General features: G+C 35.8%; 1 protein-coding gene across 5 annotated transcripts in view; it reads left to right on the top strand.

The window, feature by feature from the left end:
• PDS5A (PDS5 cohesin associated factor A) overlaps window positions 1-24,178 on the top strand; it is a 159,708-nt gene that overhangs the window by 115,156 nt on the left and 20,374 nt on the right. For 4 of the 5 annotated variants that reach the window (XM_058546914.1, XM_058546913.1, XM_058546915.1 and 1 more), the window contains exons 22-28: window positions 120-188; window positions 1,614-1,750; window positions 4,668-4,791; window positions 5,058-5,262; window positions 5,775-5,889; window positions 20,405-20,537; window positions 21,110-21,229. In XM_058546914.1, the coding sequence (XP_058402897.1) occupies window positions 120-188; window positions 1,614-1,750; window positions 4,668-4,791; window positions 5,058-5,262; window positions 5,775-5,889; window positions 20,405-20,537; window positions 21,110-21,229 (903 nt within the window). Of the gene's footprint in view, window positions 1-119; window positions 189-1,595; window positions 1,751-4,667; window positions 4,792-5,057; window positions 5,263-5,774; window positions 5,890-20,404; window positions 20,538-21,109; window positions 21,230-24,178 lie in introns of those variants that run through there. The other variant, XM_058546917.1, reaches the window with a different exon arrangement.

The raw sequence follows: 24,178 nt of genomic DNA, 5'->3' as shown, positions 1-24,178 counted from the left end.
AAGCTCTGCTTGGTGACTGTGCTATAGGCTTCTTAGAGCACTGCATTGTTCAGCATGAAAAGCTTAATGGGTGCAACTTTAAAATTCTTTCTAAGTTAAATTTATTCAATTGTCTATAGTCAACAGGTGAGAAGAATGGAAAATTATGGTCTCCAGATGAAGAGGTTTCCCCTGAAGTATTAGCAAAGGTAATTTTATGTAGGTCTTGATAACTTTTATGTTGAAATAATGAACATTCATAGATATCCTTTTTTTTTTAACCTAACAGTTAACAAGCATTTTTTAATGAGGTGCTTTATTTTTAAATCAAAAGTTGTGCGTTTCTCAAAGAAATTGTAGTTGTCAATGAGTTATTTATATATAGATACATGTCAGCATCTTCTGTAGACCTTCCTGCCTGCTAAAACAATTTCAATGAGGCTGTTTTACACAGAGAATTTTTTGTAGAATGTTGATGCTCAGAAGCATCTCACGTCTAGCCTCACTACCACTGTCTACAAGCATGTGAATATCAACTTGGCAAAAACAGATGGCTGTCATCAAATTGGTAACTTTTGATAAATGTAAATTGTACCTCAATAAAGCTAGTTTTCAAAGTGGTAGTCTTCGGATTTAAAACAAGACTTCTTCATTATCATCTTTCTTGATAATCTGTTTCACCTTGTCTAGCTTCATAGTCGTCATATATTCCATCAATTCCTTTTTCCAGGTTGTCAATAAATATAGTAAATAATACCTAAATCCTTTGGCTAGTTCTTTCACATATGTTGGTAATCATGTTTTGAGTATAAGTCTCTAAGTAATTATGACCACAAATAATTATGGAATCTCCTAGTTTTGTGTTTTGTTTTTTTTTTTTATCAGAATGTCAAGTGAGACTGAATCAAATTTGATTACTCTCTGAAAATAGTTTTTCAGGGGGCCAGCCCAGTGGCATAGCACTTAAGCTCGCCTGCTCTGCTTCGACGGCCCGGGGTTCACAGGTTTGGATCCCGGGCTTGGACCGATGCACCACTTGTCAAGCCATGCTGTGGCGGCGTCCCATGTAAAGTAGAGGATGATGGGCACGGATATTAGCCCAGGGCCAATCTTCCTCAGCAAAAAGGGGAGGATTGGCATCGGACGTTAGCTCAGGGCTAATCTTCCTCACCAAAAAAAAAAAAATAGTTTTTCAGTACCAGAAAAAATATCTGAATCGTTCTTTTTACTCACTATAATATCGGTATTGTTTAAATAGTTGTTTTCAAACAACTTGAAAATCTTGAGCGAATGTCCAAATATGAAAAGCCTGAGTCCAGGAGCCAGGCCTAAGGCAAGTTGTCCATTACAGTAGTGTCTCTCAGTTGTCTTATCTGTTGGAAATAAGAATACTCTCTCATAGAGTTGTTTGGGAGATTAAATAAATTAATACATGTACAGCTCTGGGAAAAGTGCCTGGTACAGATTAAACAGAATAGATATTAGTTCTTATCGTTATTATTCTTCAGACTTGTTTAATAAAACATGTCTGCCAGCAATTAAGCCATCTCACTAATCTAATTAAAATAAATTAATCTTCCCCTCAATTGGAATTTTAAGTTGCTTTCTTTTTTTAGCATGTTAATATTTTATAGGTACAGGCAATTAAACTTCTGGTAAGGTGGCTGTTGGGTATGAAAAACAACCAGTCTAAATCTGCCAATTCAACTCTTCGGTTATTATCAGCGATGTTGGTTAGTGAGGGTGACCTGACAGAACAAAAGAGGATCAGGTGAGATTTTTCTTCCTTTCTAATTTTTTTAGCTCAAAATGTTGGTTGAGCTTATGTAGGACTGACTTAGCTAATTAATATTGAATGTTGTAATTACACCATGTGCTTTGGTATCAAATCTTATGTACTTACTTTGGGGTTTATATCTCAATAATGATGGTATATTTTCCTTTACTCCTAAAGACTGAACTTTTTCCAGAAAATTTTTAGTCATAATCACTGTAGTAATGTTATAGTTAGCGTCAACATTTGGTTCAGTTAAGTAACTATTTGTTGAATTACTACTCTTTGCAAAACACTGTGAAAAGCATTGCAGCAAAAACATAAGATTTGGTTCCTGCCTTCAGGGAACTACCCTGTAATATGGTGATTGAACAAGTGGAGTGACTTGGTACCATGAAAGGAATAAAAATATCAGTGGAAGTTCAAAGAAGAGTCACAGCCTCCTGGTGGTTTGCAGAAAATGATACAAGGTTCTGCAAATGCAAAAAAAATTTGTTTCCATTTCTACACATTTTGACTCTTCAAATCTGTGATATCACTGTCTCTTCTTTCTGTTCCTTTTAAGATGAAAATCAAAGCCAAATTTTCCATGATCCTTATTTCTTTCAAATCTTGATTTACTAGAGTCCAGGAACACTAACAGAAATAACTAAAGAATTCTACTTGTGATGCATTCCTACTTTAAAATTTGTGTTAGTGGACAGATTTAATTATTCATTTATGCATTCGGTATTTATTGAACACTGTCATACTGCTGTGCTTTTTAAAGGTACAAAAATCTCTCCTTCCAAGGAATATGAATACTGTGGAGATAGATAGGAAATAGGATAGTGGAAGAGATAGGAAATGAGCAGTTACAGTAGAGATGCCAAATGCTTTGATAAACTGAAGAAAACCATGAAAAATTTTTATCATAGAATAAGCTGAGGGTAGCTTCGTATGAACAGATTGAAAACGAGAACTGAGTTAGGGATAATGGGAAGTTTTAAGTTGGGGGAAACTGTGTACAGTGTATGGCAAAGGCTTAATAATATTGAGTTCTTACAAATCAATGATAAATAGACAGGACCCCCTATAGAGGTGAAGACTACGTGTTATCAGTTTACCTTTAAAAAAATGTTTAACATCATTGAATAAAATAAGTACAATTTAAACTTACGTGACACCTCTTGCCTATCAAATCAGCAATAAAACCTTTTAAAGCAATCATTGCTCCCATGGGATCAGAGAAATGGGTTCTCTCATTACTCCTTGAGTATAAATTGGCACAGTCTTGGCAGAACAGTTTGGCATTTGGGGTCTAGATCCTTAAAAATGTTATTCTTGGGGCCGGCAGTGGCATGGTGGTTGAGTTTGCGCACTCTGCTTCGGTGGCCCAGGGTTTGCAGGTTTGGATCCCAGACGTGGACTGCACACCACTCATCAAGCCTTGCTGTAGCAGTGTTCCACATACAAAATAGAGGAAAATTGGCACAGATGTTAGCTCAGGGACAGTCTTCCTCAGGAAAAAAAGAGGAAGATAGGCGACAGATGTTAGCTTGGGGCCAATCTTCCTCAGCAAAAAAAGAAAAGTTATTCTTAACTCTTTATTTTTACAGTAATGAAGTAATGAAAGAATCGTACAAAAATATACACAAACATGTTCTTTGCAGCATTTTTTTATCATCACAAAAAATAGGGGAATGGTTAACTATGGAACACACACATCATGAAATATTAGGCAGAGCTTAGTTAGATATTCCATATCCCATGGTTTAGCTTGGGCTCTAGAATCAGAAACTTATACAACTCTACACTCCATTTGCTAGCGGTGTGAACTTGCATAAATCATTTTTCTAAGCCTTAATTTCCTCATCTTATAGTGTGAAAATTAGATGAGATAAAGCCTGTTAAGTGTTTCACACACTGCTTGGCACAGGGTTAAGCACCCAAATAGTAGCTGTTATTTTTTTAATTTCTAAATCATTTGCCTCAGAAGCTATTTGAGGGTCCCTCTGTTACCAGTGCTCACTTTGACAATCCTGTTGTCCAAGAGTGTATGTTTTCTCCTCTTGTATGCTAAGTAATAGTTTCTCGTATTTTCAGGCCAGCTTTCCACATTTCCTAAGTCTTCAGAATATCAAAGCCATGCTATATTCCACATAGAAGTTGAAGTAAGAAGACTGTCTTTTCCCCCTATTCATTGTGACATTTTACCACTTAGGTAGTAAAAGTCCACTGGGTGGGGATGGGAGTGCCTGGACCTCCTAGATTCCCTTTGAAAACTTCATGCTGCCAAAGGAAGTCTGCCTCAGAGACTAGTACCTGAGATAGACACTGGCTCTCATCTCTGTATCCTTTCCTTTTAGATATTTGTCTGATACCTCCTCTTTTCTGTTACAAATCAACTCCTAATTGCTAGCCCCTCCATTTCATCAGACATGTGCATAGGCTTAAGCTAGATTTCTGTTAATGTGTGTATATATATATGTATATGTATTTAAAAATTGTAGGAAATAGATTTAAAATGATAGGTGATTTTTTATTTTTCAGGTTTTTCTTAAATCAAGTTTGCTACAGTGAATATATATTTATTTTAAAATGAGGAATATAGTTCCCAGTGTATGGTTCTTCCTTGTGTTGCGGTTAGTGTGGTTTTGATCGTAAGCAGAGTTGCTTGGCTGTGGTAGAGGATCTAAGCTAGAAGATAACTGAAAATGAAGGCAGATAAATTTATTATCAGATTGTCACAATGATTTGAATTTTTTCCCCCTGTTTTGAGTTCAAGGACTCAAAGTAGCTTTCCCATATTTGTACGTTATGTCATTTTAAGTATAAATTATGCTAAAGACCTTAACACTCAAAAGGGATCAAAGCATTTTTTTGAATGATAATGGTTATAGGAAATGTTCATTTCTTTTTTGTTTGTTTATAGTAAATCTGATATGTCTCGCTTGCGATTAGCTGCTGGTAGTGCCATAATGAAGCTTGCTCAGGAACCTTGTTACCATGAAATTATAACCCCAGAACAGTTTCAGCTCTGTGCACTTGTTATTAATGTAAGTAACAGTTTTATTTTTGTCACTTACTTGACATTCAGGTACCTTCAATTTCTTTGGATACAGATCCATTTGCTGCATGGATGTGTGCACAAAAAAGATTGCTATTATTACTATTCTAACTAAATATCTCCCAAATATTGTTACTTATTCTTCCAGTATAATTATCATTTTTTTAAAATGAAGACATTAAAAATATGTAAACTGCTCTTTTGTAGATGTTTGCCAATTTTTATTTAAGTATTTTTGTTTTTGTGCTGCTGTAGGATGAGTGCTACCAAGTAAGGCAGATATTTGCTCAGAAGCTGCATAAGGCCCTTGTGAAGTTACTGCTCCCATTGGAGTATATGGCGATCTTTGCCTTGTGTGCCAAAGATCCTGTGAAGGAAAGAAGAGCACATGCACGACAGTGTTTACTAAAAAATATCAGTATACGCAGGGAGTACATTAAACAGAACCCCATGGCTACTGGTAAGTAACTTTGAAAGTTCCCAGTGTGCAAATATATCTTGTCAGTGTGTCAATTTGTGTGTGGTGGGGGTAGGGTATTTCATATATTCCTATTGTAGTTTATAAGAACACTGGAATTTTTATAGAATGCTGTCATTGTAGTTATGATGTACTTAAAATCTAAAATCCTGGTTTCTGAGTCCTATTTATAATTCATAAAACTGTTTAGGGGAACTGCATTTTTCTCATGGGATCAGCAGTGTGGCTTGATTTGAACACATTGTTCAGATGTCGGAGAGTAAAGAATTATTTTCCTAGCTTTGCCAGGGACCCACTGTGTAATCTTAAATTATCCTTTTGGCTTGAATAGCCTTCAGAATTGACATAAAAGTATTTCAGTATCATCTAGACATCATGTTGCCTCTATAAATAACTGAAAAAAAATGGAAACTGAAGAGGTTAGAACACAAAACTAGAGAGGAATTTTATAAAAGCTTTTATTACTGTTGTTAATAATAATGTTTTCATTTTAGAGAAATTATTATCACTGTTGCCTGAATATGTAGTTCCATATATGATTCACTTACTAGCCCATGATCCAGATTTTACAAGATCACAAGATGTTGATCAGCTTCGTGATATTAAAGAGTAAGTCATGTTGATTTTCAGGAATTCTAAAAATTATTTTTACTATTTTAAAAAATGCTAAATTTTTTCCTTTTACTATTCCCCATTAGAATAAAAACCTTTTTATGGTTTTGTTCGTTTATTATAAATTGTAAATTTCATCTCAAAATTATTCCCATCTAAGAAGTTCTTTTTGGTTGTTGTGTTTGTTTCCTATTTGTTTGCATTTAGCTGTCTGAGTCTTTGAACTTTGGTTTGGTTATTTTAGTTTTTCTATTATGTTATTTTTACTGTTTGTATTAAGATGAGCTTCAGTTACTTCAATTTGATAATTTAGAAAGCCATGTAGTAAAAATTTCTCTCCTTAAAACTAAACTGTACTTTCAACCTCAAAAGATAATGCCTTAAAAATATGCGTGCATGCATACATGAAATATTCTGTGGCAGGCCTATGGTAATACGAAATGAGATTTGTTATACCAGTCACAGAGAGATTTGTCTCTAGTGAAAAGACAGGCAAGTCGACAGTTACAAAACACTTATTTAAGAAGTGTTGTTTATGTAAAATAGAACTTTGTATTTGATACAGGGTGAAAGAGTGAGAGGCGACCTGTGATGGTCTACAAATGACCTCCAAGAAACCTTAAAGCAATATTTGTTTTCTTTGCCATTGCTATGCTTTTGCTTTGCACTCTTAAATTGGTACCTTCAGTTTGTGTTTAAAGTATTATAATTTTTCTATGTGGGTCATTAAGCCTTATTCCTAATCTTATTTAAGGTTGTAATCAACATTTGTCTCTGCCTCCTATAGTTTTGGTCACTCAAATTGTGTCAAAATCTTAACAATTGGAAGAGATGTTATATCTTGTTCAACATTACTGTTAAGCATCAGACTATGAGCTTCTAACATTTTGAAGGCTTGTCATTCCATTGTTGTTGCTTCCAACACATCATCCCAGTGATATTGTCTTTATAGTTTAAATGCTTGAAAATAAGTCTACATAAAAAAAATTTTGTTTACAGTTTTAATTGATACATATTTTAAGAAGCCACATAATTAGGTTTCAGGAGACATAGGTTCTAATCCCAGCTATGTGACTAAAAACATTACTTCTCTGGGCTTCAGTTGCCTTATTGGTAAAATGCAGGATATGAAGTAGATAATTCCTAAAATGTCTTCCAAATCTTATTCTTGTTTATTTTGTAAATGTTTATATTTCTATTCTATTTGAAAATTCTTTTTCTTGCTTTAGAAATAACTTTTATTTTGGGATTTCCCAGAAAGCACTTTCATAAAATGAAAAAGTGATATATGTATTTGCCTAGAACACAAGATCTATGTTAGAGGACCTTATATATTTTGGATATTAACCTCTTATCTGATATATAGTTTGCATTTCTCCCATTCTGTAGGTCGCTGTTTCGTTTTGTTGATCGTTTCTTTTGTTGTGCAGAAGCATTTGTTGATTTTTGCTTTTGTTTTTTGTGCTTTTGGAGTCATGTCCAAAACAATCATTGCGAAGACCAATCTTGATAAGTTTCTTCCCTATATTTTCTTCTAGGAGCTTTATGGTATCAGGTCTTATGTTTAAGTCTTTGAGCCATTTTGAGTTAATTTTTGTGAGTGGTGTGATAACAGGAGTCCAATTTCATTGTTCTGCATGTGTTTCTTCAGTTTTCCCAGCACCATTTGTTGAAGAGACTATCCTTCCTCCACTGGGTGTTCTTGGCTCAAATATTAGTTGACTATAAATGCCAGGATTTAATTCTGGGCTCTCTGTTCTGTTCCATTGGTCTATGTGCCTGTTTTTATGCCAGGACCATACTGTTTTTATTACTATGGATTTGTAGTATAGTTTGAAATCAGAAAGTGTGATGCCTTCAGCTTTGTTCTTTTTTCTCAGGAATGCTTTGGCTATTTGCTGTCTTTTGTGGATCCACACAAATTTTAGGATTGTTTCTTCTATTTCTGTGAAAGATGTCTGTGGTATTTTGATGGAGATTGCATAGAATCTGTAGGTGACTTTGGGTATTCCTAAATATTTTATTGTTTTTCATGCTCTTGTGAATGGGATAGTTTTCTTTATTTTTTTCCCTGATGCCTCATCATTTGTGTAAAGGAATACCACTGACTTCTATAAGTTGATTTTGTAAGCAGCCACTTTATTGATTGATTTATTTTATTGGTTAATTTCAACAGTCTTTTGTTTGACTCTTGGCGATTTTCTATATATAAGATCATATTGTCAGCAAATAGCAACAACTTTACTTCTTCCCAAATTGGATGTCTTTTATTTCTTTATCTTGCCTAACTGCTCTAGCTAGGACTTCCAGTACTATGTTGAATAGGATTGGTGAGAGTGGGCAACCTTGTCGTTACCTGATCTCAAAGGAAACCCTTTCAATCTTTCTCCATTGATTATAATGTTAGCAGTGGGTTTATCGCATATGGCCTTTATTATGTTGAGATATGTTCCTTCTGTACCCAATATGTTAAGGGTTTTTATCATGAAAGGATGTCGTATTTTCTCAAATGCTTTTTTTATGTCTATTGAGATGATCGTGTGATTTTTATCTTTCATTTTATTGATGTGATGAATTATATTAATTGATTTGCATATGTTGAACCATCCTTACATCCCAGGGATAAATTTCACTTGGTCATGGTGTATAATCCTTTTAATGTGTTCTTGAATTCAGTTTGCTAATATTTTGTTCAGAATTTTTGCATCTGTATTCATCAGGGATATTGATCTATAGTTTTCTTGTGATATGCTTATCTGATTTTTCGGTATCAAGGTAATGCTGGCTTCATAGAATGAGTTTGGAAGTGTTCTCTCTTCCTCAATGTTTTGCAAGAGTTTGAGGAGGATTGTTATTTATTCTTTTTTTACTATTTGGTAGAATTCACCTGTGAAGCCATCTGGCCCTGGAGTTTTCTTTGTTGTGAGTTTTTTTGATTACTGACTCAATCTCTTGACTCGTTATTGGTCCATTCAGATTTTCTATTTCTTCCTGATTCAGTCTTGGTAGGTTATATGTTTCTAGAAATGTATCCATCTCTATTAGGTTATGTAATTTGTTGGCATATAATTGTCTATAGTAGTCTCATAATTCTCTGTATTTCTGTAGTGTCGGTTATAATGTCTTCTCTTTCATTTCTAATTTTGTCTTCTCTTTTTTTTTCTTAGTTTAGCTAAAAGTTTGTCAATTTTGTTTATCTTTTCAGAGAGCTAGCTTTTAGCTTCATTGATCCTTTCTGTTGTTTTTCTAGTCTCTATTTCATTTGTTTTCACTCTGGTTTTTATTACTTGCTTCCTTCTGTTAAATTTGGGCTTAATTTGTTCCTCTTTTTCTGGTTCCTTCAGATATAAAGTTAGGTTGTTTATTTGAGCTCTTTCTAATTTCTTAATATATGTTTTTATTGCTATAAATTTTCCTCTCACAACTGCTTTTGCTGCATCCCACAAAATTTGGTATGTTGTATTTTCATTTTCATTTTTTGAGAGATAATTTATTTCCCTTTTGATTTCTTCTTTGACTCCTTTGTTGTTTAGAAATGTGTTGTTGAGTTTCCACATATTTAAAGATCTACTCACTTTCCTCTTACTGTTGATTTCTAATTTTATGCCACTATGGTCAGAGAAGATAGTTGGTATGATTTCCGTCTTCTTTAAATTTGCTAAGATTAGTTTTGTGGCCTATCATATGATCTATCCTGGAAAATGTTCCATGTACACTTGAGAAAAATGTGTATTTTATTGCTGTTGGTTGGAATATTCTGTTAAGTCCATTTGTTCTAAAGTGTAGTGTAAATCCAATGTTTCCTTGTTTATTTCCTGTTTGGACAATCTGTCTGTTGCTGATAGTGGAGTATTGAAGTTTCCTACTATTATTGCATTGTTATCTATTTGTCCCTTAAGATCTCTTAGTATTTGCTTAATACATTTCAGTGCTTGGATGTGGGAGCTTGTATGTTTATGATTGTTATAACTTCTTGATATATTGACTCCTTTATCATTATATAATGACCTTCTTTGTCTCTTGTTACCATTTTGGTTTGAAATCTATTTTGTTTAAGTATGTCTGCATCCGCTTTCTTTTGTTTACCATTTGCTTAGAGTATCAACTTCCACCCCTTCACTTTGAGCCAGTATTTGTCTTTGGAGTGCAAATAAGTCTCCTGAAGGCAGCATATATTTGGGTGTCTCATGCTATTTTCTAATTTATCTTGTGATTTCTCCTTGGACCCATTGGTTGTTTTGGAATCTTTGGTTTAACTTCCCCATATTTGTGAGCTTTCCAGCTTTCCTTCCATTACTGATTTCTGGTTTCATGCCATTGTGGTCAGAAAAGATACTTTGTATAATTTCAGTCTTTTAAAATGTATTAAGACGTGTTTTGTGGCCTAATATATAGTCTATCCTGGAGAATATTCCATGTGCACTTGAGAAAAATGTGTACTTTGGTATTGTTGGTTGGACTGTTCTGTATGTCTCACAGGTCTGATTGGTTTAGAGTGTTGTTTAAGTGCTCTATTCTTTGTTTCTTTCTCTTTTTTAATTTAATTTATTTAAACTAAAATAGAAATAAAAAACAGTTCACCTGTTTATCCCATCCCCCACCCCCTGCCTCTTGCCACCCGCCAGTCTGTTCTCTCTATCTACGAACTTGAGGGTTTTTAATTTTTTTTGCTGAGAAACATTCGCCCTGAGCTAACATCCGTTGCTAATTTTCCTCTCTTTTTTGTTGAGAAAGATTGGCCCTGGGCTGACATCCATGCCCATCTTCCTCTACTTTGTATGGGACATCACCACAGCATGGCTTGATAAGCGGTGCATCAGTCCATGCCCAGGGTCCAAACCCACAAACCCCGGGCCACCAAAGCGAAGCTTGTGAACTTAACCACTACACCACTGGGCCAGCCCCACCAATCTTCCTCTTTTTGCTTGAGGAGGACTATCCCTGAGCTAACATCTGTTGCTGGTCTCCCTCTACTTTGTATGTGGGTCACCACCACAGCATGGCTGCTAACGAATGTTATAGGCCCATACCCTGAACCCAGGCCGCCAATGTGGAGCACACCAAACTTAACCACTAGGCCACGGGGCCAGCCCTGAGCTTGGGCTTTTTTGTTGTTGTTTTGTTTTGTTTTAAGATTCTACATGTAAGAGAGATCATACAGTATTTGTCTTTGTCTGTCTTACTTATTTCACTTAGCATAATGCCCTCGAGGTCCATCCATGTTGCAAATGGCAAGATTTCATTCTTTTCTATGGCCAAATAGTATTCCATTGTATATGTATATATCAATCAATAAATATATATATCACAATTTATTTCAAATTTCTTTCGAACAATCAATATATATATATATCACAATTTCTTTATCCATTCCTGCATCAGTGGGCACTTAAGCTGTTTCTGTATCTTGGCTATTGTAAAAAATGCTGCAGTGGACATGGAGGTGCATATATCTTTTTGAATTAGTGTTTCGTTTTCTTTGGATAAGTGCCCAGAAGTGAAATTGCTTAGATCGTATGGTAGTTCTGTTTTTAATTTTTTGAGGAACCTCCATACTGTTTTCCATAGTGGTTGCACCAATTTACATTCCCACTAACAGTGCACTAGGGTTCCCCTTTCTCCACATCCTTGCCAGCACTTGTTTTCTCTTGTCTTTTTGATAATAGCCATTCTAACAGGCCTGAGGTCATATCTCCTTGTGGTTTTGATTTGTATTTGCCTGATGATTAATGATGTTGAGCATCTTTTCGTGTACCTGTTGGCCATTTATGTCTTCCTTTGAAAAATGTCTATTCAGATCTTCTGCCCATTTTTTAAATTTTATTTATTTATTTTTTCCCCCAAAGCCCCAGTAGATAGTTGTATGTCATAGCTGCACATCCTTCTAGTTGCTGTATGTGGGACACAGCCTCAGCATGGCCAGAGAAGCAATGCGTCGGTGCGCACCCGGGATCCGAACCCGGGCCGCCAGCAGCGGAGCGCATGCACTTAACCGCTAAGCCATGGGGCCGGCCCTCTGCCCATTTTTTAATTGGATTGTTTGGTGTTTTGCTGTTGAACTGTATGAGTTTTTTTTATATTCAGGATATTACCCCCTTATATCAGATATGTGATTTGCAATTATTTTCTCCTGTTCAGTCAGTTGCTTTTTCATTTTGTTGATGGTTTCCCTTGCTGTGCAGAAGCTTTTTAGTTTGATGTAGTCCCACTTGTTTATTTTTGCTTTTGTTGTTTTTGCTTTTGGTGTCAGATTCAAAAAACTACCAAGACCTATGTCAAGGAGCTTACTGCCTATGTTTCGTCTAGGAGTTTTATGGTTTCAGGTCGTATGTTCAAGTTTTTAATCCATTTTGAGTTAATTTTTGTGTGTAGTGTATGATAGTGGTCCCATTTCATTGTTTTGCACGTGGCTATCCAATTTTCCCAAAACCATTAATTGAAGAGACTGTCTTTTCTTCATTGTATATTCTTGGCTCCTTTGTCATAAATTAGTTGACCGTATATGCATGGGTTTATTTCTGGGCTCTCTGTTCTGTTCCTTTGATCTGTGTGTCTGTTTTTATGCCAATACCATACTGTTTTAATTATTATAGCTTTGTAATATAGTTTGAAATCAGGGTGTGATGCCTCCAGCTTTGTTCTTTCTCAGGATTGCTTTGGCTATTCCATACAAATTTTTGCTCTTTGTGGGTTCTTTGTGATTCCATACAAATTTTAGGTTTGTTTGTTCTATTTCTATGAAAAATACCATTGGAATTTGGAAAATGCATTGGGATTGCATGGAATCTGTTTTGGGTAGTATGAACATTTTAACAATATTAACTCTTGCAATTCATGAGCATGGAATATCTTTCCATTCATTTGTGTCTTCTTCAGTTTCTTTCATAATGTATTGTAGTTTTTGATATACAGGTGTTTTACATCCTTGGTTAAATATATTCCTAGGTATTTTATTCTTTTTGATGCAAGTTTAAATGGGATCGTTTTCTTAGTTTCTCTTTCTGATACTTCATTAGTAGTGTAAAGAAACACAACAGATTTTTGTGTATTGATTTTGTATCCTGCAACTTTACTGAACTCATTTATTAATTCTTACAATTTTTTGATGGAGTCTTAGGTTTTCTATATATAATATAGTGACGTTTTACTTCTTCCTTTACAATTTGGATGCCTTTTATTTCTTGCCTAATTTCTCTGGCTAGGTCTTTGAATACTGTGCTGAGTAAAAGTGGCAAGAGTGGACATCCTTGTCTTGTTCCTGATCTTAGCGGAAAAGCTTTCAGCTTTTCACCTTTGCATATGATGTTAGCTGTGGGCTTGTCATATATGGCCTTTGTTATGTTGAGGTACATTCCCTCTTTACCCACTTTGTTGAGTTTTTATCATAAATGCATGTTGATTTTTGTCAAATGCTTTTTCTGCATCTATTGAGATGATCATATGATTTTGATCCTTCATTTTGTTAGCATGGTATATCACATTGGCTGACCATTGAACCATCCTTGCATCCTTGGAATAAATTCCACTTGATCATGGTCTTGATCCTTGAATTTGGTTTGCTAAAATTCTATTGAGGATTTTTGCATCTATGTTCATCAGAGATATTGGCCTATAATTTTCTTTTTTTGTGGCATCCCTGTCTGGTTTTGGTATCAACTTAAAGTCCTTGTAAAATGTGTTTGGAAGAATTCCCCCCTCTTTTATTTTTTGGAAGAATTTGAGAAGGATTGGTATTAACTCTTCCTTGAATGTTGGGTGGAATTCACCAGTGAAGCCATCTAGTCCTGGACTTTTGTTTGTTGGGAGGTTTTTGATTACTGATTTAATCTCTTTGCTAGTCGTTAATTGCCATTCACGTTTTCTATTTCATCATGATTCAGTCTTGGTAGGTTGTATGTTTCTAGGAATTTATCCTTTTCTTCTGTGTTGTCCAATTTGTTAGCATATAATTGTTCATAGTCGTGTCTTATGATCCTTTGTGTTTCTCTGGTATTAGTTGTAACATCCCTACTCTTTCATTTCTGATTTTGTTTATTTGAATCCTCTTTTTCTTGATGATTCTGGCTAAAAGTTTGTCAATTTTGTTGTTCTTTTCAAAGAACCAGCTCTTAGTTTCATTGATGTTTTCTATTTTTTTTTTTTTGTCTCTATTTCATTTATTTCTGCTCTAATCTTTATTTTCTTCCTTCTACTAACTTTGGGCCTCATTTGTTCTTCATTTTCTAGTTTGTTGGGGTGTAAAGTTAGGTTGTTTATTTGAGACTTTTCTTGTTTCTTGAGATAGGCATTTATTGCTATGAACTTCTCTCCTAGGACTGCTTTTGCTGCATGCCATAAATTTTGGCATGCTACTTTTCCATTTTTATTTGTCTCAAGGTATTTTTTGATTTCTCTTTTGACCCATTGGTTGTTCAGTAGCATGTTATTTAATCTCCACATATTTGTGAATTTTCTAGTTTTCTTCATATAATTAATTTCCAGTTTCATACCGTTGTGGTCAAAAAAGATGCCTGATATTTCAGTCCTCTTAAATTTATTAAGACTTGTTTTGTGGCCTAACGTATGATCTGTCTTGGCAAGTGTTCCATGTGCACTTGAGAAGAGTGTGTATTCTGTTGCTTTTGGGTGGAATGTTCTGTAAATATCTCTTAAGTCTATCTGGTCTAACATGTCATTTAAGATCAATGTTTCCTTATTTATTTTCTGTCTTGATGAGCTATCCATTGATGTAAATGGGGTATTAAAGTCCTGTACTATTATTGTATTTGCTATCTCTCCCATCAGATCTGTTAATATTTGCTTTATATATTTAGGTGCTCTTATGTTGGGTGCATAAATATTTACAAACGTTATATCCTCTTGTTGGATTGACCCCTTTATCGTTATGTAATGCCCTTCTTTATCTCTTTATTAAGGTTTTTGTTTTAAAGTCTATTTGTCTGATCTAAGTAAAGCTACTCCAGCTTTCTTTTGGATTCTATTTGCATGGGATATCTTTTCTATGTCTTCACTTTCAGTCTGTGTGTGTCCTTCCATCTACAGTATGTCTCTTATAGGCAGCATATGGATGGATTTTGTTTTTTTATCCATTTAGCCACTCTGTCTTTTGATTGGAGAATTTAGTTCATTTACATTTAAAGTAATTACTGATGAGTATGTACTTATTGCCATTTTGTTAATTGTTTTCTGGCTATTTTTGTAGTTCCTCTCTGTTCTTTTCTTCTTCTCTTGCTCTTTTCCTTGGTGGTTTGATGACTTTCTTTAGTGGTATCCTTATATTCCTTTCTCTTTTTCTTGTTTATTTACTATAGATTTTTGCTTTGCGGTTACCATGAGGTTTATGTATAACAACTTATGTCTATAGCAGTCTATTTTAAGTTGGTAACAACTTAAGTTTGATCCCATTCTAAAGCTGAACATTTTTACTTCTTGCCTGCCTCGTGTTATGTTTTCAGTGTCACATTTTAAATCTTTTTGTCTTGTGTATTCCTTAACTAATTATTGTAATCCTAGTTCTTTTTACTGCTTTTGTCTTTTAACCTCCATACTAGCTATATGAATATGTAACTAATCCACTATCTTTACTGTATATTTACTTTTCCAGTGAGGTTTATTCTTTCATATGTGTTCTCATTACTAATTAGCACTCTTTCTTTTCAGCTTAAACACATCTCTTCAGTATTTCTTGTAAGGCCACTCTAGTGGTGATAAACTCGATTAGCTTTTGCTTGTCTGGAAAACTCTTCATCACTACTTCAATTCTGAATGATGACTTTGCTGGGTAGAGTATTCTTGGTTGGAAGTTGTTTTCTTTCAGTACTTTCAGTATATCATGCCACTCCCTTCTAGCTTGCGAAGTTTTGCTGAAAAGTCTGCTGATAGTCTTATAGGCGTTTCCTTGTACATAAAAAGTTGTTTTTCGGGCTGGCCCCGTGGCTTAGCGGTTAAGTGCTCGCGCTCCGCTGCTGGCGACCCGGGTTCGGATCCCGGGCGCGCACGGACACTCTGCTTCTCAGGCCATGCTGGGGCCACGTCCCACGTACAGCAACTAGAAGGATGTACAGCTATGAAATACAACTATCTACTGGGGCTTTGGGGGGAAAAAATAAATTAAAAAAAAAAAGTTGTTTTTCTCTTGCTGCTTTTAGTGTTCTCTCCTTGTCTTTAACTTTTGACATTTTAATTATAATATGTCTTGGTGTGGGTCTCTTTGGGTTCATCTTATTTGGAACTCTCTGGGCTTCTGGGATCTAGATGTCTGTTTCCTTCCTGAAGTTAGGGAAGTTTTCAGCCACTATTTCTGCAAATAAGATTTCTACCTATTTCTCTCTCTCGTCTCCTTCTGGGAGCCCTATAATGCAAGTTTTAGTCCATTTGATGTTGTGCCATAAGTCCCTCTAGCTATCCTCACTTTTGAAGTTCTTTGTTCATCCATTCTTCTCCCCAGTTCGGTGAGCATCTTTATGACCATTACTTTTGAACTCGATTTTATCAGGTAAATTACTTATCTCCATTAAAGTTTCTTGTTCTTTCATTTGGAACATATTTCTTTGTTTGTTTATTTTGCTTGACTCTCTGTGTTGGTTTCTATATGGTAAATGAAACAACCACCTCTCCTAGTCTTGAAGGAGTGGCCTCATGTAGGAGTTGAATCTTTTCATTCAGCCCTGCCCCACCCAGCTCTCGGCCATCTCTCAAACCTCTCTGCTTCTCCAAGCAGCCTATTAAACAATCATGTGTCGCTTAACAATGAGGATACGTTCTGAGAAATGCATCGTTGGGTGATTTTATCATTTTGCAAACATCATAGAGTATATTTACACAAACCTACTTCGTATAGTCTGCTACACACCTAGGCTATATGGTACTAGTCGTATGGGACCACCATCATATATACAGTCCTTCATTGACTGAAATGTCATTATGCAGCACATGACTATATTTTTAATAGTTCCCAGTAGTTGAGGATGTGCCAAGACCTGTCAGTGTCCCATAGGAGAGGATCTCAGCACCTAGATTCAGGCTGACTTGAAGCCTGACCCTCAGGCATCAGGTTTTTAAAGTATGCAAATATATACAGTCTTGAGGGGCTACAGGTGTAAGCGCCACTGGCCACAAGAGCCAGGTGATCTGGAGGTGTCACCTGGGCAGCAATTGCAAAAATCAGGGCTCCAGATGACTGTATAAGCTCCTTTCCAGGAGATGTTGGCAAGCTGAAGCAAGGCAGATGGAGAGTGAAGATGGCATCCGTAATGTATGTTCCCTGTAAGTGGCTCCATAGGCCACTAAATATGTGCCAAACCTGAAGCCAGCCCCTCAGTCTAAATCTCCAGGACAAGCAGAGTGGCCTCCTTCACAGAAAGACTGGGCAGTGTACCTCCATTTGCTGTCTGTACAGTGTCTTGGGGGTGGTAGCCTGCAAAGAACTGTCCCTCCAATTGCCACAATCCCATGGGACCCAAGAACGCAGGCACCTCCCACCACCAGAGCCAAGTGATCGAGGAGTGTCCCCTCTGCGTCAGCTGCAAAACTGGGCACCAGACGCTTGTAAAGCTCTCCCCCAGGAAACGCTGGCACTCTGGAGCATGGCAGAGAAAGAGTATGAAGGTAGCGCCTGCCCTCCAAGGTCTAAGAATTACAAACAGCCCCTAGATAGGCGTTTAATTAGAAGCCTGCCTGTCAGGCCATGGTCATGATGATTAGCTAATAGGACTCTTTTACAGAAAGATTGAGCTCCTGGGTCTGTTGCCTCTTGCTGTGCCCTGAGAGTGGTAGCTATTTAAGAACTCTTTCTCCGTTGGTTACAGTCCTGTGGGACGCACAAATGTAAGCCCTACTGGCTGCCAGAGCCAGGCACTGTAGAGGTGTCCCCTGACAGCAGTCACAAAAATCAGGTCTCCAGACATGGATATGAGCTCCTTTCTGGGTGACTCTTATTATTACAGTCCCATATGATCAAAAAAGCAAGTTTCCCTTGCCTCTAGAGCCAGACAACCAAGAGGCATCCCCTAGGAGGCAGCCACAAAAATCAGGGCACCAGGCATCTATAAAGGCTCGCTTCCAGGAGATGCTGGTGCTCTGGAGGCCGGCAAAGGGAGGGCATGAAGATGGTGCCTGCCAGTCCGTGTCCCCAGAGGGTTTTCCAACAGGCTCTAGATGTGTATGTTAAATTAGATGCCTGCTCCTCAGGCCAAATTTTTAATGTAAGCAGTTGAGCCTCCTTCACTTTTAAGTCTGGGCACCATCACCTGTCTCTGAGCTGGGCCCTGGGGTGGGTGAGCCCAAGCACATGAGCCCTTTAAGAGGTGTTTCTCAGATTGCTACTGTCTTGTGGGTCTCGAGACACAAGCCTCATTGGTTTTCAAAATTAGATGTTTTGGGGGCTTGTCTCTCAAGTGCATGTCTTGAAAGTTGGGATGCCCAATATGGAGTTTGAACCCTTCGCTCCTTAGGGAGAAGCTCTGAGTTTTGAGTTCCCTCCTGGTTGTGAGTTGCCATGCCAGGGGTGGGGTTTATGGCAAGGTTGTGTCCCAGCCCCTTCTACCCGCTTTGATTGATTTTCTTCTCCTTTGCCTGATGTGTAGTTGTCACTCAGCCAGCCTTTAGGTTTTTTAAGAGAAAATTGTTCCATATGTAGCTGAAGACTGAACATGTCTGTGGGAGGAGATGAGTTCAGGATCTTCCTACATCATTATCTTGAACTGGACCAAGTTCTCTATTTTCTTACTGATCTTCTGTATGGTTTTTCTATCCATTATTGAAAATAGGGTATTGAAATCTATTATTGTAGAACTATCTGTTTGTCCCCTCAATTCTGTCAATTTTTGCTTCATAAATTTTGGGGCTCTACTGTTAGGTTTCTATGTGTTTATGATAGTCATATCTTCTTGCTGGATTGAATCTTTTATCAATATAGCCCTTTTGAGTCTTTTGTAATCTTTTTTTTACATTAAATCCATTTTATCTGATCATAAAATAACCACCAGCTCTCTTTTGGTTACTATTTGCATGAAATAGATTTTTTCCAGCCTTTTACTTTCAAAAGCTTTGTGTTTTTATATCTAAGGTGGGTAAGTCTCTTGTAGACAGGATCTAGGTGGAACTTTTTTTTTTCCTGTCTTAATCCATTCTGCTTAACTCTGCCTTTTAATTAGGGATTTAATCTATTTTTATTTAAAGTAGTTACTGATAAGGAAGACATTACTTTTGCCATACAGCTATTTGTTTTCTCTGTGTCTTAAATGTATGTTTCTTGTTACGTAATTCCTCCATTACTGCCTCCTTTTTTTGTATTTAGTGATTTTTTGTAGTGAAGCTTTTTGATTCACTTCTTTCTGTATATTTTTTAGTTATTTTCTTAGTGATTATAGTTAATATCTTAAACTTGTAACAAACTAGTTTGATGGCAACTTTGTCTCAATAGTATATAAACACTCTGCTTCTATACATCTCTATCCCTCACCCTTTATTTTATTATTACAAATTATGTCTTTATACATTGTTTCCATTATATAGATATTGTTTTATGCATTTGCCTTTAAAATCATATATAAAAAGAGTTACAAATCAAAAGTACAATAATGCTGGCTTTTATATTTACTTACGTAATTACCTTTACCAGTGTTCTGTACTTCTTCTTATGTTACTGTCTAGTGTCCTTTCATTTCATCCTGAAGGATTCGATTTAGTATTTCTTGTAAGATAGGTCTACTGACAACAAACTCCATTAACTTAATGCCAATTTCCCCCTTACAGTAGTGTCTTAAAACATTTGCATAGAATATAGACGAAGTACACATAGATTATCATCAAATGATCTCTCCCCTGTTGATGAGTAAAGCAGTAAGTCCCATGGCTGCCTCAGAATCATCCTGTGAACTTTTTAAAAACAGGCCTTTCCCTAGATTTGTCAATTTAAGTTCCGCAAGTGATTCTAATGTTCATCCTGATTTGGAATTCACTTTTACTTAAAAATTCAGGTGTCCCCTTCAGGCACTTTATGTATTCATTGAGTATACAGTAACAAGTAGAAAACAGCAAAAATGGTTTGAGGTGTGACTGCTTAGCTGAATGACTGGTTACTATGCACATCAGCCTCATAGCACATGCAATTCAAAGTTATGTCACAGCAGAATTACATACAAATCCTAGACCTTCTACATAGCATGCAGATAGTCAAAAAGGCAAGACTGTGCTATCTGCTGGTTTGCTCATCATTGCCAGGCATTACTTCACGTCAAATCCTCTAAATGTTTATTGAATACCTATAGAATGAATGTTTATGTGCCTCATAAGACTGTCAAGACTTTCTCATATTAAGCTATGTTTTCATTTTTAGTATTTTGTGATTTAATTTTCCACTTGAATATTATTAACAGTATATTTCTATTAATCATCACGGTTTTCTCTATTTTATTATATTCAGACAACAGAACTCAATAAGATGTTTAATCCATTAAGCAAAAGCACCTAGATTTAGTCTCTTTAATAGGTGAATATGTTTACCATTTAGGTGCCTATGGTTCATGCTTGAAGTTTTAATGACAAAGAATGAAAACAACAGCCATGCCTTTATGAAGAAGATGGCAGAGAACATCAAGTTAACAAAAGATGCTCAGTCTCCAGATGAATCCAAGACAAATGAAGTAAGATAAGTTAGGCCAGTGGGTATTAAGATGTTACAGGAAAAAATATTATGGCCTTTGTTCCACTTGTTTCTCCTCTTACATAATAAATTAGATTAAAGAATGTTTATAAAAATATATATATTTATAGTCAGTTTTTATTTCATTCATATGCATTTCATTGCAATTGAATTCTTTTATTTAATGAATGTTTATTACTCTGAAAAAGACATTAAAACTTCTACAGAGCCAGGGGATAAGAACTAATGAAATTTACAACTATGCTATTTTATGAACTTTTAGTAAGAATTACAGACAAGTAGATATTCTTTTTGTATATTTCCTTTGGTTTAGTGTGGTTGGTTGGTTGTTTTTAATGCATAATTGGCATTCATATAAAATTGAAGAGTTTTTTTGTTTACCAGGAGGCTACATAAGAAGAAATGCCAAACACAAATGTGAAATGTTCAAGGAATAAATAATAACCACATATCCTTCTTTTGATTTCATTTTATACATTGGGTAGAATTGGTACTTGTGGTTATTTTGCACTATTGAAAGTTATATGTGATCTTTCTTTTTTTCCTCCCTAGAAACTTTATACAGTATGTGATGTGGCTCTGTGTGTTATAAATAGTAAAAGTGCTTTGTGCAATGCAGATTCACCAAAGGATCCAGTCCTTCCAATGAAATTTTTTACACAACCTGAAAAGGTAATTTTCTTCCCCTTGTTTTTCCACCACACTAAACTGATTTAAATTTCACTTACCATCAACCCTAGTGGCAAATTTTGGATTATCTTGACTACAGAGTAAAAAATATCCTTGTGAATTTATCAAGGAATGGGAAATTGTCTTCCGAAGTCCTAACAGTATCATTCTCACATTACAAAGTAGGAGAATACAAATCAAGCTTGGTGCTGGTATTCTTCTGTGAGCTGTTGCTTCTGGATATTTCTAGTATGTAAGAGGAATTTTCAGATTTCTTAAATTATTTTAATAAAACAGTATTTTTGCAGACAAGAAATAAAATGTTTGGTACAGTGTAAATATATATACATCTATATATGAAATAAAATGTTAGAATTAATGGAATTGTCTTGGCAATTAATAGAACTGGATTCTAATCAACTAACTTCTAACTTGAAGGACTTTAGACAAGTTTACTTTTCTAAGCCTCAATTTCTTCATCTCTAAAATGCAGATGATAATACCTATGAACAATTACTAATATAATATCTAGGTTTATAAGAGTTTGTCACGTAGTAAGCATACAGTAAATGGTATTAATAATTAATACACAGCACGTTTATTCAGCTAAAGCAAATTAAGTTTTCTGTGTAAGTAAATCTTCCAGCTAACTAAAGCTCTTTATGTTTTTCCAGCTAATTTGGATTTAAAAACTTTATTTTAAAAAGTTATCTTTCAGGGGGCCAGCCCGGTGGCATAGTGGTTAAGTGCCTGCGCTCCACTGTGGCAGCCCAGGGTTTGGATCCCGGGCCCGCACCTACACACAGCTTGTCAAGCCATGCTGTGGTGGTATCTCATGTAGAGTGGAGGAAGATGGGCACGGATGTTAGCCCAGGGCCAGTCTTCCTCAGCAAAAAGAGGAGGATTGGCGACAGATGTTAGCTCAGGGCTAATCTTCCTCACAAAAAAATAAAAAGTTGTCTTTCGGACCAGCCCTGGTAGCCTAGTGGTTAAGTTCAGCATGCTCTGCTTCAGCAGCTGGGGTTCAGTTCCTGGGTGTGGATCTACATCATTTGTCAGTGGCCATCTGGCAGTGGCCCATATACAAAATAGAGGAAGATTGGCAACAGATGTTAGCTCAGGGTGAATCTTCCTCAACAACAACAACAACAAAAGTCTTATTTATTTCCTGCTTTAAGGTGGCATTTTGAAGTTTAACTTTCCTGTGCTTTGTTTAAAAAATAGAATCCTTAAATATTTTTAACTGGGAAAAATATGGCATTTAAATAATCGTATTTTCTTTTTTTTTGTGAGGAAGATCAGCCCTGAGCTAACATCCATGCTAATCCTCCTCTTCTTGCTGAGGAAGACCAGCTCTGAGCGAACATCTATTGCCAATCCTCCTCCTTTTTTCCCCCAAAGCCCCAGTAGATAGTTGTATGTCATAGTTGCACATCCTTCTAGTTGCTGTATGTGGGACGCAGCTGCAGCATGGCCGGAGAAGCCGTACGTCAGTGCGCGCCCGGGATCCGAACCCGCGCCACCAGTAGCGGAGCATGCGCACTTAACCGCTAAGCCATGGGGCCGGCCCTAATCATATTTTCTTTAAAGATTTAGTATTCAGCATTTACTGTGCCTGGTTGTTGATAAGAGGATTGCAAAGTTATTTGCCCTCTAATTGAATTTACTGGTCTTTATAAATATTCCTAAGTGAGCTCTTGAATTTAAATTTACTTTATTATTGACCCAGGACTGTCATGACTAGAAACATACCCAAATGGAATCTTCATACAATAGTGATCCCATCATAAAGAATTAAATTGCTCTTTGTTGCTACACCTAATTTTAATTGGTTTTTGTTTTGATATCTGAAACTTAGTGTTTTTAGCCTTCTTAATAACTTAGGTTTTTTTCTGTTTTCAATGAGCATCTTTCCTCATTTCCTTTTCTCTGATATGTTGCTTTTAATCTGGTATAAATTCAAACACTAGGCATATTAAGATTAAGCCCAGGCTTTGTAACATTTATTTTAGCTGCCTAAAAGGCTTTGTGCAAAATAATAATAATAATAATAATAATAGTAATAATACAGCTTTGCCTAGAACACATGCCAGAAGTGTCATTTCTTTACAGACTCATTTAAGCCCTCTCTTCTCTCCTATGACACTAGTGTGAAGGTAAACTTAATAAAAGAAAAAATAAAAATTTTAAGTGAGATTACTTAAAAACTAATGAACTTTTTTATTGTAGTAAATAATTTTGCTTCTGTGACACCATTTGTGTGCTATTTCCGGGATATTTAACAGTCATCAAAAGATCAAATTTGAACTCCTCTTAAGTTTTATGTAAATATAACTTTCAAAAAAGTACCATAAATGTCCACATTCATTTATTCAGTTAATTCATTTATTAACTGGTTAATATCACTGCTGCCAAAGAACATTATAATTCACTTTATGGTATTTTGATGGTGTATTTACCTTTATAATTTGAATGGTGTATTTACCTTTATGATTTGGACAGTCTACTTATGGTTCTGAGAAACAAAAGAAATTTAAATTTTTAAATCTGAATTAAAATGACAGATTTTTTTTTCAGTGAGGATAATTTTCTTGAGATTCAGTGTGGAGTTCTTTTAGTGAATATTAAGTGCCTAATATAGGCATAGTATCATTTTGGATGCTTTGGGAGCCCAAAAGAAGTAGATTTTATAATAGAGTGGGGGAGAAGATAGTTCAGTGAATAAACTGGAGACTATTTGCCCTGAACCGTTTTAAAAAATAGGAATGTGTTTTATTTAAAATGTGATTGAAGTAATTTATCTCTGACATTTGCCTAAATCTTATATGCCATTGATTTAATTTTAAAGCTAGACTTATGGTATGGTTCATTAAATGTGCTTTGATTATTCGATGAATTTATATGTAAGCACAAATGTAATTTTTATTGTAAGGCACAATGCCTGAAGAGTTT

Source organism: Diceros bicornis, chromosome 8 (genome assembly GCF_020826845.1).
Source record: "Diceros bicornis minor isolate mBicDic1 chromosome 8, mDicBic1.mat.cur, whole genome shotgun sequence".
Classification (NCBI taxonomy): domain Eukaryota; kingdom Metazoa; phylum Chordata; class Mammalia; order Perissodactyla; family Rhinocerotidae; genus Diceros; species Diceros bicornis.
The sequence above is the reverse complement of the archived record's forward strand: the minus strand, read 5'-3'. Positions and strand labels throughout refer to the sequence as shown.